Here is a 15,713-nt window from a genome sequence, read left to right on the forward strand (position 1 = left end):
GACATTGTGTAATTGTAAAATGACAATGAGATAGTTTACACTACAAATTCATTCAGGATTTACAGTTATATTTTGGTACAAACACAAAAGTCTTTTTTAGAAAGTTGATCTTTCTGGGAAGAATCCATAATAACATTTCATAGGATTATCTTTCCATCCTGATTCAGTGCAAAGGAAAACCTCTCAAGAGACCTTTGCTGTCTGTGAAACAAAATCTAGGGTTTATCTGAAGTGACTAAAAAGGAATCAACTCTTCCCCTTTCAATTCCAGATAAATTAGAAAGAGCTGTTCTAAAAAAATGAAAGCACTTTGCCTGTTTATCCTTCCAAATGCTGCAAAGTGGAAACATCCAATCAATGCAAATCAGAGCTAGGTCAGTTCCCCTTATACGAGTTTTGTCACAGGCTTGAGCAAAGACTATAATGTATGTATTATCAGGTTTCATAGAATAAAACCACAAACTGAAACTCACTGATATAACAAGGATCAGACCATTTCAAGTGACAAGATCCAATCTCATTAAATGGGGGACAGACACCACCTTTGAACCATCCTTGTCTAGAGCTTACTAGAAGTTATCTATCTGACGCTCTTGTTCACATGCTTAGCACAATGGGTGTTTCTCGGAAAGTCTCCCCTTTTAAAATGAGAACATCCTCACTTCCCCACAAACTAAAATGGTACAAAGTGGTTATCATTAGGTAAATCAGTTAATCTTCCTGAGTCTCAGGTTCCTTGTGTGTAAAATAGGAGAAGAGATGAGACATCTTCTAAAGTTCCTTTCAGCTCCATGAGTCTATTAAACACCGTTGTTAGGCCAAATTTGTTGCTTTCTTAAGCAAGTTTTCTAATACAATAATAATAAGCAACATTTATTGAGCACTTAACATATGCTAACCATGTGCAAAGTGCTCTACACCAATTACCTCATTTAATCCTCACAGAAACTCTAGAAGTAGTATGCAGAGAAGAGTTACCACAGCGGGTCTGAGACAGCTATCCTGAGAATTGCCTGCTCGCAAGGTTGGCCCTTGGCTGCTGCCTGAGAACCTGCATTTTGGGAGGGTTCCCACCATTCCCTAACTGGTAAGAGTAGCTCACTGTCCCTAAACAGTTTATACAACAATGTAGTTTATGCTGAACACCTGCTTTCCTTTGGGGAGTCTGGAAGTGTGGTACATGCTGGACAAGGGTGCTTAGACAACCAGTTTCAAATAAAAACCTTTGGCACTGAGCCTCTAATGAGTTTTCCTAGCAGACAATATTTTACATGTGTTGTCACAATTTGGTGCGGCAAGAATTATACATGTCCTGGGTGACTCCACAGGGAAAAGACTCTTGGAAGCTTGTATCTGGCTTCCTCCAGGCTTCACCCCATGCACCTTTCCCTCTGCTGATTTTGCTTTGTATCCTTTCACTGTAATAAATCGTAACAATAAATTTGACTATATTCTGATCCTGTGAATCTTCCCAGAAAATCACAGAACCTGGGTGGTCCTGGGATCCCCAACATAGATGGATACTATTACCCTCATTTTATGGATAAACTGAAGCTTAGAAAAGTTAAGTAACTTGCTGCTCCGATTTGCTAATGCTGCCAGAATGCAAAATACCAGAAATGGATTGGCTTTTATAAAGGGTGTTTATTGGTTACAAAGTTACAGTCTTAAGGCCATAAAAGTGTCCAAGCTATGGTGTCAACACGTATACCTTCACCGAAAGAAGGCCAATGGCATCCAGAAAACTTCTGTTAACTGGGAAGACATGTGGCTGACGTCTGCTAATCCCAGGTTGTGTTCCAGCTTCTCTCTCAGCTCCTGTGCATTCTTCAAAGTGTTCCTCTTGGCTGTTGCACCTCCAAAATGTCACTCTTAGTTGCTCTGCATCTGGGCCTATGTGGCTCTTTTTAAAGTACTCCAGTGATCCAATGAAGACCCACCTGAATGGGTGGGGCAATACATCCATAGTTGATTGAGTCACATCTCCATGGAAACACTGAACCAATGAGTTCCAACCTAATCAACACTATACATCAGCCCCCACAATATTGCATTAAAGAATATGGCTTTTTCTAAGGGATATGATATATACAAACCAGCACACTTGCCAAGATCACATGGCAGACAATTGGCATAACATGGATCCTAATCCAGGCAGTCTAGCTCCAAACGCTTACCTTCTATCTATACAATGCTCTTCCCAATTCACCATTACATCTTCATATTAAGTTTTCTAGGAAACAAATAATTTGCAGCATTCACATCCTAATTAATCACTTCCAACAGAAACAGCCCTATATAGCTTCAAGTGAAACTAGAAGAATAGGGACCAAAGCTGGATTGCTCCAGAAACATGTAAATACAATATAAATCACCATATTAGCAACTTACATGATTGATTTGATAATCATATCAAAACCCCAAATGATAGACCACCTCATATGCACCAGATAGGTGAAAATCAGTAGACTTGAAGGATGAGAGCTTGATCTTGGCAGGGCTTTCTGTCTGTTTTCTTCACCTGTATCCACAGAGTCTGGCATATACCAGGCTTTCAAAAACTAATTGCTGAAAGAATGAGAAATCTGAATGTCTGCTAACACCAAATTTTGGTGAGGATATGAACCATTAGGGGCTCTTTAAGTACTACTGAGGAGAGTATAAATTCCCAATCACTCTGGAAACAGCTTGACATTTTAAGATAAGGCTGAATAACACGAACATCTCAATCCAGCAATTCCATGCCTATGTAAAATACCATGTTCATGATATAATAATAACATCTGTAATTATAAAAAAAACTGAAAATACCCAAAAATGTAATGACAATGGATAAACTGTGGCACATTCATACAACTGAACACTACTTCACAAAGAAATTAGAGAACTTCAGCAATAGTAATCAACGTGAATATGAACTTCAAAAATAATGGGCAAAAAAGGTAAGTCACAGAAGACTTCATACCTTATAATTCCAGTTATATAATGGTCAGAAAGAGACAAAATGAAACAAAATATTGTGTGTGCGTGTGAGTGTGTGTGTATGCATGGTAAAACTATGAAGGAAAATGAGAAATGATTAATCCAAAATTCAAGAGAGTTGCTGCTTCTACAGGGAAAAGAGATAAGTTCTGAGGGAAAGGCCTTTGGGGCTTTAAAATGGGGATGTTCTATTCCTTAAGCAGACTGGAGGGTATATTTTATTATTATTATTTATATGGTATCTCTATTATTCATATTGGATGATATATTCCATAATAAAACAACTTGTAAGGTAAAATGTTTTAAAATGTGATTAAAAGAATGACTCATATAGACTAGACCAGAATGCAGAGAAGAGAAAATCATTGCTTGAAAACAGCAAAAACCTGAGTGGAATCTGTGAGACTAAAGAGAAAGGGATGAAGTAGTTTCTTACAAGTGTACAAGGTAATAATTCTGAAACACATAAGCATGTATACTGAAACTGAACAATTAAGTAAATGGATAGAGGATGGTAGGAGACAGGTTTGTGAATGTTGGAGTGGGAGGCTAAAGATAAGCAAGGAGAAGAGCCTAAAATGATCCAAGTGATAATGGATTAGAGTTAGAAACATCCGTATGAACTCATGTACAGGTTAATACTGATATAGATGGCTACATAAAGAAATATTTATAGATATACATAAGTTAGTATGCACATACATATGTCTTAGATCTGTCATCTGAGAGAGTCTGGAAGCAATGACACCCCAGTAACAGTGAGCACACCTAGAGCCCAGATCTTGGTTTCTAATTCCATTCTCCAATAAAAGGAACCAGGGCTCCTTGGAGAAAGGATTCTAGGACCCTGGGCAGGAAATATACAAGCTGAGGGTGGAGCACCTTGAAGTGCCAGAAAGTAAGAAAGTGCTATAAAAAAAAAAGAAATAAACAAACAAAAAAACCCCACCACAATGATGATAGTATGTCAAAGTAACAAAGAAGCCAACTGAAACACATGGCCAAAGCTGGTACAATTTGAGCAACAGAATAAATAAAGTAGTATTAGATTATAACCCAAAGTAGAAAATGAGTATCTATGAGTCCATACTTGTATAAACAAATGATTGAATAAATAAGTGGGAAAGAAGAGACAAATCTCCTGAGCAGAATTCCAAATAATTTATGTAGATACTCCATCTTCAAAGACGTGGAGCATGACTCCCTACTCCTTAATTGTGGACTGCATATAGGGCCTTCCTTCCAAAGAGGACAGTACAGAAGAGGGATAGGAAGGTAATTTTACAATGGAAAAACCTAACAAACACTACCTCAGCCAAGTGATTGAGGTCAGCATCAACAATGATAAGCCATGTGATGAGAATGGCACTTTACCTCCCCAAAACCCATAACAAAAATCTAATCATAAATCCCAATTGAGGGACATTCTACAAAATACCTGACCAGTTCTCCTCAAAGCTGTCAAGGCCATCAAAAACAAAGAAAGTGTGACAAAGTCTAAGAATTGTCTAAGGAGACATGATGAGAAAACATTATGTGGTATCCTGGATGGGCTCCTGGAACAGAAAAAAGGTGATTAGATAACAACCCTGGAAGTCTGAATAAAGTATGGATTTGGGTTAACAATAATATATTGATATTGGTTCATTAATTGTGAGAAATGTACCTTACTAATTGAAGATGGTAAAAATAGGTAAACTAGGTATGGGGCAAAAGGGAACACTTCCCAATTTTTCTGTAAGTCTGAAACTATTCTAAAATAAAAATAAAAGTTTATTTTTAAAATGGTGAAAACCTACTTTTTCCCTAATTCCTGTTAATATTCTTAATATAGTTGATTTTTAAAATTTATTCATTCAACAAATATTTGTTGAGTGCTACATACTAAGCACTATTTTAGGCACTAGGGATACAACTACCAGCAAAACAGTCTCCACCCTCAGGGAGCTTACACGGTAGTGGGGAAGAAAGATTAAAACAAACAAATGGTAAGTGAAGGGGAAAGTGGTGAAAGATGTGATCTGAAAAGGAAGCAGAGGCCACTACAGAGAACAGTCCAAAATAAGGAATTTATATTTTATTCTTAGTAAGAAGCCACTGAAGGATTTCCATCAAGAGAAAGATAGGAACAAATTTATTTTTTTAAAAATCACTTTCTATTTATAGCAGTTTTATCATAATCACCAAAAACAGCCCAAATGGATAAATAAATTGTGGTCCATCCATACAATGAACTACAACGCAGCAATAAGGAACAGACTAACTGATAATCGCAACAACATGTGGGAATTTCAAAAGTATTAAGATAAGTGAAAAGCCAGACTCAAAAGGTTACAAAATGTACGATTCCATTTGGAGTGACAGAAAATTATTGTGGTGGTAGTTACATGACTATATAAATTTGTCAAAACTCAACAAACTGTTCACTTAAAAGAGTGAATTTAATTATACATTATTTATGCCTCAATAAGCCTGGCATTAGAAGAAAAATCACTGTGGCTATGGGGAGGATGGAACTTCCAGGGGCAGGAAGCTGGGGTGCAAGGAGAGTTAAACAGTTATTTTGGACATATTGAGCTTGATAAACCTCTCCCTAAGTGGAGAATATTAAGTGGGCAGTTGGCTATGAGTCTACAGTTTCTACCTTCATCACAAGATTTATATTCTGTAATATCTTTGCTCATAGCACTGAGTTAGAGACTTCTTAACTGCACATTCTGCCATTTTACCTCTCCTTGAGAGTAGAAACTATTTAACCTCCACTCTTCTGAGGACCTGAAACTGCACTTTCCAATACCATAGCCATTATCCATTAAGTGGGAATTTAAATGGCAAATAATTAAAATTAAATAAAATTAAAAATACAATGTCTCAGTCACACCAGCTCCATTTCAAGGTCACAGCAGGCACATTTCCATCATTACAGAAAGTTCTATTGGATGGTGTTGCTCCCGAAGAGTCTAAAAGTTTTCCTGTAGTGCTGATGTACACTGATCAATGATTCCAGGGTTGTTGCCAAGCAGCCCAGACTCTTTACTATTAATTAGGGGTGGTAATATCTCAAGGCATTGTTTTATAAAATAGATGACATTTGTATAAACTGTAAAAAGGAGTTTCACATTTCAGGTTGAGGTTTTTCCCTGAAAAGTCTAAAATCTTTATTTTAGACAAAGTATTTTTAAAAGATGTGGGTGTTTTGAAAAGTTTATCATTCTAGTCTTTTCGGAAAGCCAATATGAAGGGTTTTATTTTCCTTTCTACATTGGTTCCCAACACTCCTAACTGTCACAAGATTCAACCACAAAACCATGTTAATTCACAACAAAGAGGTACCCTTCCAACTGAATAGAAAAATCAGAAAGAAAAACAGAACCTCCCATAAGGCAGTTAAATTGCTTTGTTCCCTTAGTATGACAACTGCTGTTTAGGTTTAATTATTTGATACTACTTCCTAACATCCTAATATACGTGTCAGCACCCTCTCTGCAGGTTTCTTCAATTACATTTCTTCCAACAAGCAGGGGTGAGACTACCTGGGTTTCTGTGAGAATTAAAGGGCTTGCAGATTAGTAGCTTCCAAATTAGCAGGCGTAGACGCACAACAGTGATTCTGTTCTGTCCTAGTCCCCGGTGAAAGCAATTAACAAGAAGGGTAGCAGGAACATGGTTCTTTTTCCCCAGGAGCCTGGCGCCTTTCTTGGGAGAGCAGGCTTCCCAGAGACACCATGCTGGCAGTGCAAAGTGCTTCAAGATCCCTTAATCCCAAAGCTGCTGCTCGAATTCTCGGCCAGGGCAAACCGATGGGTGGCATCTCCACTTGTTAATATTTATGGCAAAAGGGGAAGGGGTTTCTAGAAAGAAGAAACCACGTCATCCCCTCTACTGTAATGCAGATTGCCTTTCAGTATAAATCACATGGTAAGAGTGCAATATATCCTTGTTGAATAAACGAGGAATGAAAACCTGACACACGAAGGTATTCAATAAATGTGTTTTAAATAAATGAAGAGATCCACTCAGGCACTGGGGAAGGGGAATATTTACTGTGGAACGACCTGAGGCAGGCTGAGCTTCCTGCCAGAGACAAAGTAGAGCTCTAGGGCAGACCCCTGCGTTAGCATCCCAATTAGGCAACATTATGAGGCCTTGGGCATGTCACTTGGGGCCGGCCTCATCTTTCCCATCTGGAAAAAAGGGGCTACCCCCTACTCATCTTGCACCGTTCTTTCAGGAATTCGAAAAACAAAACATGTAGATCAGCCACTTAGCACAAGGCCTGGCATGTGGAAGACCGGGAATAGAAAAATGGTAAAAATCCTAAAAAAAAGTGCTAACGTTTCTTCAGGCTTCTCGCCTCATAAAACCCTCAGGCCAACTCTACAAGGTGAGCACTTTTATCTCCCTCTTCAAGTGAGAAAACTGACGCGCAGAGGGTGACGACAGGCTAGGGGCGGAGCCGGGATTCGAACCCGTGTATTCAGTGCAATGGTCCGCATTTCTATTCACCACACAGTAGTTTTCACTATATCATAGCATCAGCAACCACTTAAAAACTTAGGCGCTGAAAGAGGCATTCCGCGGGCAGTTTTTCATCGACTCCTCCCCCCAACTCTGTGAGGCAGGGTTAACTCTACAACAGTGAGGCGCAGAGAAGTTCGGCGACTTGTCACAAGGCGCAGACCCGGGAGCAAACACCTCCGGGTTCACCCCGGGTCGTGGAAGCCTCCCCTCACTCAGCACTCAACCACGCGCAACCTCTGCGCTTCAGTGGCCCAAAGTGGACTCCACACTCCGTACTACAAGGAGACCCCCGAAACCCCGTCCGCGCCCGTCCCAACTGCCCACAACGGTCATCGAGGCGGCTCTCGCCCTCCCGGATCTGACAGCTCCGGAACACCCCTTGCCCATCTCCATAGACCAGGCCCGGGGTGGGGGCGTCTCCCCCTAATCCCCAGGGCAGACCTGGCAGCTTGGGGGAGGGGAACCAAGACAGAGCGCATGCCCAGAGGCTTCATTCGGCCCCCAGCTCACCTGGGAGTCACGGAACTCCACCACCACGTTCTCACTGCTCCATCGCGCCGCCATCTCCCCAGTCCCAACGCCCCGGCCCCAGGATGGTGCCCTCCCCCCAGACCCAGGTTCCGGGGATCAGCGTGCCCCACGCAGCCTGCAAACCAGCCCTGCTACGTCCCGGCCCGGTCCCTCCGCCTGAACGCAAACCATTGGCTGACCCACACACCCGGTCCAACCCTCTTCCCGGCTCCTCCAATTGCGACACCGCGCCTGCCACACACGGGCCCACCCCCCTCTCACGTCCATCACTCAGCTCGGGTCACTCATGCTGCACAAGGCCGCGGAACCGCCCCTTGCCGCGAGCGCTGCTGGGAGTTGTAGTCCAAGGTGGAGCAGGGCTTGGGTTGGACTTGAAACGCTTTCCTGGTAGGGTTGGCAGAGGGGAGGTATACGCTGTCTGCCCTATCTCCTGTCAGGTATTCCTGACAAAGACGCAAAACCAGTCTAGAAACCCAAACCCAACATCCGTGCAAACCCAAGGTTACTTTCTCCCGTGGGGCCTGCCGTAAAGGCATTTCAAAGTCTGCACAATGTATTGTTTCATACAGAACAGCAGGGGCTCCCAAAGTGTGGTCTAAGGACCCCTGGGGGTCTCCGTGACACATTCAGGGGGTCTCCAAAGGCAAAACAATTTTCATAATCATAGTAAGGAGCCATTTCCTTTTTTCACTTTCATTCTCTTACCCGTGTACAGAGGCTACATGATGCATATTGCAATAGACTACATGTAGAAGCAGATGTAAGAATACAGCTGTTCTCTACTAAGCCAGACACTACAGAGATTTGCTGCTCTTTCGCTAAAATTTTTTGGTTTGGGAAAATATAGTTGTTGTTTTTTTTGTTTTTTTGTTTTTTGTTTTTTAATAAAAAAGGTAATTCATTAAACATGAATGTTTAAATGAGATAATGAATAAATATTTTTTAATTCTGTTTTAATTTCTAATACAGTTACTATCAGTTGATATATCGCACATAAAAGTTTTTTGGGTCCTCAATAATTAATATGTAAATAGGTCCTGAGGTAAAAAAAAAAAAAAAAAAAAAAGTTTGAGAATCACTGCTAGATCATGGTGAGAAGTGATTGAGTTTCCCTCTTCTGTCTTACCCTTTCATTCCCACCCTGGCTTAACTGGGTGGCTTAGCCTGTTTTCTTGCAGAAGTGGGGAATGATCTACCCCACTTGGTTATTGTAAGGTGCTAAGCACAGGGCCTGGAATGCAGTAAATGCTCAAGTATAAACTATTGTTGTTCTTGTTGTTAACATTATTACTGTTTCCATGTACAAGTCATTGCATGAATGGAGATAAGAAGGTACGGTTCACCGTCTTCATGGAATGTTGGACGTAAGGGAGGCAGATGGACATGTCAACAGGTTAGGGTAACCAACTTGTCCCAGTTTGCTCCAGGTTTTAGCACTGGAAGTCCTGCATCCAGGGAACCCCTTTAGTCCCAGGCAAATTAGGACAGTTGGTTGCTCTACAATAGGTATATACTTGGCAGAATGAATTGTGTTTTATAATAGACTTGCAAGCAGGGTGCCAGGAGAGAACAACCTAAGTGGGGGACCTGAAACAGCTTCCTGAAGGAGATGATATTTGAGTTTTATAGTGTAATATTAGGTTTTGATAGAGTGTGGAAAGTATTTCAGCATAAAGAGTTTGAAAAAAGACCCTGAAATTGTGAAGACTAGGATGTGTTCTGGAAATATAAAGCAGTTCCATGTTTCTTTCCTTCTAAACACACATCACAATTTGTAATTTATTTGTGTGTTTGTTTATTTAATATTTTCAAGCCTTGGGAAGACAGGTACCAGGTCTATTTTGTTGGGCCCTGCATGGTGCCTTAACATACTAGGTGCTCCATGAGGAATGTCCAATGAATGAATGTGAAGAGCCTATAAAGTCATAACCCGTGTGCAGTCAAGGTCAAAAGGACACTTCTGTGCAGTCAGAAGTAATTTCAGAAACTATTCAGAGTCTTTACTTGTAATTCTTTACACCAGGAAGGGAACACATAATGACCAATCATTCTCTTTAAAATGCCCTTTGCTTTCTTTCCCTTCCACCCATCAGCTATTCTCACACACTGTGGCCCCTGAAACACTTCTCAAGCTCAGAACTTCATCCTCTAAGGTCCTTTCTTCCTGCCTCTATTTCCTCCCAATTTTCCATCACTTAAGTCTATGGACTGTTCTATAGAGAAGAACCTCAGCTCGGACAGCCAGGAAGGGGAAAGATGCCAGGCAAGCCCAGGGGCAGGGAGAGAGGAAAGGCAAAGTCCACCTCCAAAGCATGCTTATGCCATCACATAGGAATAGATGAATAAATTAATTCATCTAACATACCACATACTTATTTATTTGCTTTTTGTATGGTATGTAGTAAGTGCTCAATAAATCCCTGCTGAATGAATGATTAGCAAATAGTCAGGCATTGCTATAACTCAGGGTTTACGGCTGGTTGTAGCATGAATTAAGGCTGGAAAAGTTGGGAAAGGGCTAGTTATAAAGGGTCATGCTTAATCATTTGAGTTTTATTTTGGACAAATATATATGGGTTCCAAAGCACCCTATCTGTTTTTCTACATATAGCTTTGTAGACCTGTTTCCCACCCAAACCAGTAGGGTTGCCCTTGTCTGAGCATCCCTGCAACCCTCCCCCACCTCCTTAGTTCACATTTGTCTAGTTCTCAAAAATCTGCTTGTCATGGTTCGTAGGCACAGAAAGTACTTCGGGTTTCAAATCCTTAGTGCTCTCTGTTCTCTCAATTTTTCTTTCTTAAAAATGTGAAAAGGACCCAGTAGAGAGGGAATGTGAGCACCTTTCAAACTGCCTCTTCAGGCCCCTCTTTCCATTTCCCGCCCACACTGTCACTATGAAAGAGTGGGGACTCCGGAGCTAATTCTAGAACTCTCAGGCTGCTGCTTCTTTGCTTTGTACCTCTGAGATCCGCATGAAAACGTCCTGCCTAAATCGGAGGCTGGGGTCTGTTGGGGTTCCTTGCCAAGCAAACCATACTTGCTGACCAGGCCACAGGGCCCTTATCGTTAAACAATGTCTTTTCAGAGGGACATTGCTAGCCAAGACACAGGAAAGCAGCCTACCCAACAAACCCAGAAATCTAGGGCCTCCTCTGGCTTTTATCGGCAACTAGTCAAGCAAGTTTGAACAAGATCCTTTATCTTTCTAGTCCTCTGTTTCCTATTCTGCAGAATGTGGAGATAGTCCCTTTATGGCTGGGAATCTTGGATCCCTGCCCCAGCCTCATTAGTAATTTCCCTCTCTTCATCAGTAACCAAATATTTATGGATATGCCCATATCATCTTCTTGCTATGTGTACCTGGTTGCTCATTATCTTGGTTTCTCTGTTTTAATTTTCCCTTTTCAAGTAAAACAATGAAAATGTAAAGAAATTTTAGAGGGCTGAGAGGGAGCTTTCCACTGAGGAACTCTTGCCCACCTTCAGAGGAGATGCTTGGGGCTGGCTTTAAGGCTCAGGGACACTGTCCTAATCCTCTGTTGCTCAAGACAGAGAAAGGCCAGGGGTTTCCCATTGCTTCCCAGGAGTAGGCAGGCACTAATGAATCATGCCTCCTACTTTCTGAACTGCTGAAGTTCCAGACTTAACAGTTTTTCCCTGAGATGTTTATAACTGAGGCTTTGCAACCTTGTTATACCCACATTTGCAAATGGCTCTGGCAACCGATTTTATTAGCTCTTTCTCCTGACTGTTCTGGAAGGTGGGTCAGCAGTTTATTAACCCTGTTTCACAGCCACAGCTGAAGGAAACCAAGATGCAGCTCACCCAGGGTCAGTGAGAACATGAAGATGAAAGAGCTGAGGTTCCAAATCTAGCTGGAATCATTTCTGTATCTGACCGCCTTGTGTTGAGAGTCCCCAAAATGACTTTTCACCTCCCCAGAGAACTCAACTACCCAACAGTGGGGAAATGAACCCACAAGGGAAAGTTGGAGCAAAACACACAGGGACTCGATGCAACAAATGACAAAAGGAAACTAATTTGAGGCTGCAGGTTTCAGGAGATGCCTGTCACTATGTCACGAGTCACTTTCTCACAATGTAAATTTGAATATTGAATGCTAGATGAAGAACTTTCCTAGCTCTATGTTTTAAGAGTTTCATTTCAGGGTGGGGAGGGATTGTAATTTGAAATGTGCATGAGATAACAAGTCTGAGAAAGGCTCCAGTTCAGGGTCCCACAAGGCACCTACAACTGTGTCACCACATCCCAGGCAGTAAATGGGGGCTTCCCCTTTGCAATTCAGGATCCAGCTGTTCAGATGTGAGAGACTGCGGTGTTAGATGTGAGAGACTGGCTAAAGACAACCAGTAGGCTGGAATAAATTTTAAGGTCAAATGATTAATTTACAATAGGAAATAGAGCTGTCAGGCAGCTCTGATATTCCTATTGGAAAGCATACACAGAAAACAAAACTGTCACCTGAAAATTCCTCGAGGAGCATATTCACTGTAAGGGTTAGAAGTCCAATTCTGCTCCTACTGGTTGCTTGAAACTTTATTGTGCATGTGGTATATATCATAAATATATATATTGATATGATACATATGCAAACTTACATGGCTCGAAAACACAAGATACAAAAAGACATCTCCCACTTTCTATGCCCCTCCACCCACCCAAGGAGCACCATATTGCTTTATGTCTCTTTAATGCATAACAAGCTAATAAAAATATATCTTTGTTTTGAGAGAGGGCACATTTTTCAATTTGAGCCTTGGGGATAGTACCTATCTGCATTTGAATTAAATGTCAAATTCATTTAAAGAAACCTGCACTAAGTCTGGCACAACCTTAGTGCTCTTTAATACTTGGCAACTATTATTAGTAGTAGTGACAATGATGCTGATGATCTTCCCATAGCTCCCCATCCCCTTAGGATACAGTCCACGCTCTGTAACGTGGCCTGCCCCGGCCAACCAGCTTCCTTTTTGGCCTCCTGCTGTCTACCATTGTAGCTCTACTGCATCTTTCAGTTCCTTAAACATGCCATGTTTTCTTACCTCTGGGACTTCGAACATGCTGCTCACTTTGCCTGGAACGTTCTTCTCCTCTCCCCACTCCCTTGCCTTGTTAACCTCCAATACACTTTTCAGGTCTCAGCTTAGAATTGCTGTTAATGCCTGCCTCTGTCTTCCCATGAGCACCATGGTCTTCCACTCTCAAAGCATTGAGTCATCCACTCATTCATTTGACTGATATTTAATGAGCACCTACTATGTGCCAGACACAGTTCTAAGCTTACATGTCATATTGTCCTTGCCTATTTCAGTATTTCTTGGTCTTCCCATTTGTATATCTCTATGTCTATAATTTTTAAATTGAGATGTAATTCACATACCATAAAATTCACCCTTTCTAAGTGTACAATTCAGTGGTTTTTAGTATATTCCCAAGGTTGTGTAAGCATCACTATTATTTAATTCCAGAAATATCTTCATCACTCTAAAAAGAAACCCATTCACGTCCCCATTTCTCCTCATTTCCTCTCCCCACTGAGCTCTACACAACCACGAATCTAAATTCTGTCTCTTTGTGTTTGCCTATTCTGAACATTTCATATAAATGGAATCATATAATGTGGTCCCTTGTCTCTGCCTTCTTTCACTTAGAATAATCTTTTTAAGGTTCATGCAGGTTGTAGCATGTGTCAGAACTTCTTACTTTTTATTGCCAAATAATATTCCATTGTTTATCCATTCATCGGTCAATGGATAGTTATTTTTACTTTTTAGCTATTATGAATAATGCTGCTATAACCATTAGTGTACAAGTTTTTATGTGAACGTATGTTTTCAATTCTCTTGGGTATATACACCTGAGAGTGCAATTACTGGCTCACATGATACCTCTATGTTTAACTTTTTGAGGAACCACCAAACTGTTTTCCAAAGTGGCTGCACCATTTTGCATCCTCACTGGCAGTGTGTAATGGTTCCAATTTCTCCACAACTTGCCAACACGTTATTACCTGTCTTTTTTATTATACCCATCCTAGTGGGTGTGGTTTCCCCTTTATATTGAAGTTCTACAAGAACAGGGACTCCATCTGTCTTGTTCAACACTATATCCCAGAACCCAGTGCTGTGCCTGACACTTAGTGGACACTAAATATTTTGTTAGATGCATTAAAAAGTGTTGAGTGAATATGTAAATCTAACGCTAGTTGGATGGTTACAATGGACATTTTATATTTATTTTCCCTAGAGTGATCTATCCATCAAGGGACCTAGTATCCTTTTTTCTGCACAGTATTGGATCACTCCTCTTCTGCTACTATATTCCTTCTTCAGGGAGGAAATTAGGTTAAATTTAAGCTTTCTTCATTTTCTTCAAATTACTCATTTGGATTTTAAGTGCCCACAAACTCCACATTTAGGCACAGATAATTTCTTGGGCAGCACATTTTGGTTCTTCCTACTTTCATTTTCCTATCTGACTCTTGGCTTCCTTCCCCACAGCTTTGCACTCATTCCCCCAGGCAGCTCCACGCTTGCAAACAGTCTTTCCCGGCTGGTGATCCTGGGACAATTAAAATCTGTGACAGGCCAGCTGTTCTTTTTCAGTTTCCTTTTAATATTTCTTTACACCTTGCTTTGCCTGCTTGGTTTGGACCTACCTGTGGACATTTAGAGGGAAGAAGTCAGGGCAGGAGCTGGGTGATGCTAATAGCCAGCACTTAGCACATTGGTGCTTGAAAAATAGTGTAGAATGAATGAACAAAGGAACAAGAGTGTGTGAATAAGACCAGGACCGAGGTGGAAAGCTGCTTCTCAGATGCAAAATAAGGGTCTGGTCAACAAATACTTACTGAGTACCTACGGTGCCCCAGGCCCTGTGGTGCACGCTGAGACACATGGTAAACAAAACAGGATCCTGCGTTGGACTAGAGCATTTCCAAAACCACTTGTAGCTGCATTATTCTATTTCTATATCCATATCTTTTCACTTTGTATCTACACCCAATGATTCTGAAGATAACATTTTAGTGAGAGAATATGCCCATTTCCTTAAGCCCAAACCAGGACGTTTTGACCTATCTAGTGTCCGTAAAGCCCGGGAACCACAAGTGCCCCTGTGCGCTGTTCACCCCAAAACTTCCTCAGCCTAAATAAAATGTTAAGCTTCTTGGTGCTGAGGGTTCTTGGAGTGTGGATGAGGCCAAACAAGGGGATGGGGAAGTGCAGAAAGAATGGACACCACATCCACCAGAGGGTGCTGTGGGGGCAAATTTTTGTCAGGATTGGAGCTTGACCAGTGACCCTCAGAGCCGGGTAGGCGTATTGGGTAATTTTAATTTCTTCTTGAGTTTCCTTTCCAGCCCCCGAGAACCATCGCCGCCCCTCCCCCCGCCCCTCACATTTGATTCCCCTGGAAAAATTAGCCACTTTCTGGGACTTAAAGAGTGCTTTCGTTGAAGAGGCGTCTTGCTTCTGGTTCTGACGTCCCGTGGCTTAGACCACGCAGGTCGCAGGCCGACCGGGGGTAGGGGGCTCAGCGGGGACCTCTGGGTCGTCAGCGGCCACGGGCGGCGCAGGGGCGGCGAAGGGGTTAACCCGGCGGGGGGGTGGGGGTGGGGGCGCGGGCCGCGCCTGCGCTCTGCCGCCCTCCATTGTCT

General features: G+C 41.8%; 1 protein-coding gene across 4 annotated transcripts in view; it reads right to left on the minus strand.

Annotated features, from left to right (window-relative positions):
• Positions 1–8,162, minus strand: part of WDR59 (WD repeat domain 59) — a 138,115-nt gene extending 129,953 nt beyond the window's left edge. For all 4 annotated transcript variants that reach the window (XM_037815684.1, XM_037815685.1, XM_037815683.1 and 1 more), the window contains exon 1: positions 8,014–8,162. In XM_037815684.1, the coding sequence (XP_037671612.1) occupies positions 8,014–8,067 (54 nt within the window). In that variant the 5' untranslated portion in view covers positions 8,068–8,162. The remainder of the gene's footprint in view (positions 1–8,013) is intronic.
• Between the last annotated feature and the right edge of the window lie 7,551 nt (positions 8,163–15,713).

The sequence above is a fragment of the Choloepus didactylus genome, chromosome 22 (genome assembly GCF_015220235.1).
Source record: "Choloepus didactylus isolate mChoDid1 chromosome 22, mChoDid1.pri, whole genome shotgun sequence".
Classification (NCBI taxonomy): domain Eukaryota; kingdom Metazoa; phylum Chordata; class Mammalia; order Pilosa; family Megalonychidae; genus Choloepus; species Choloepus didactylus.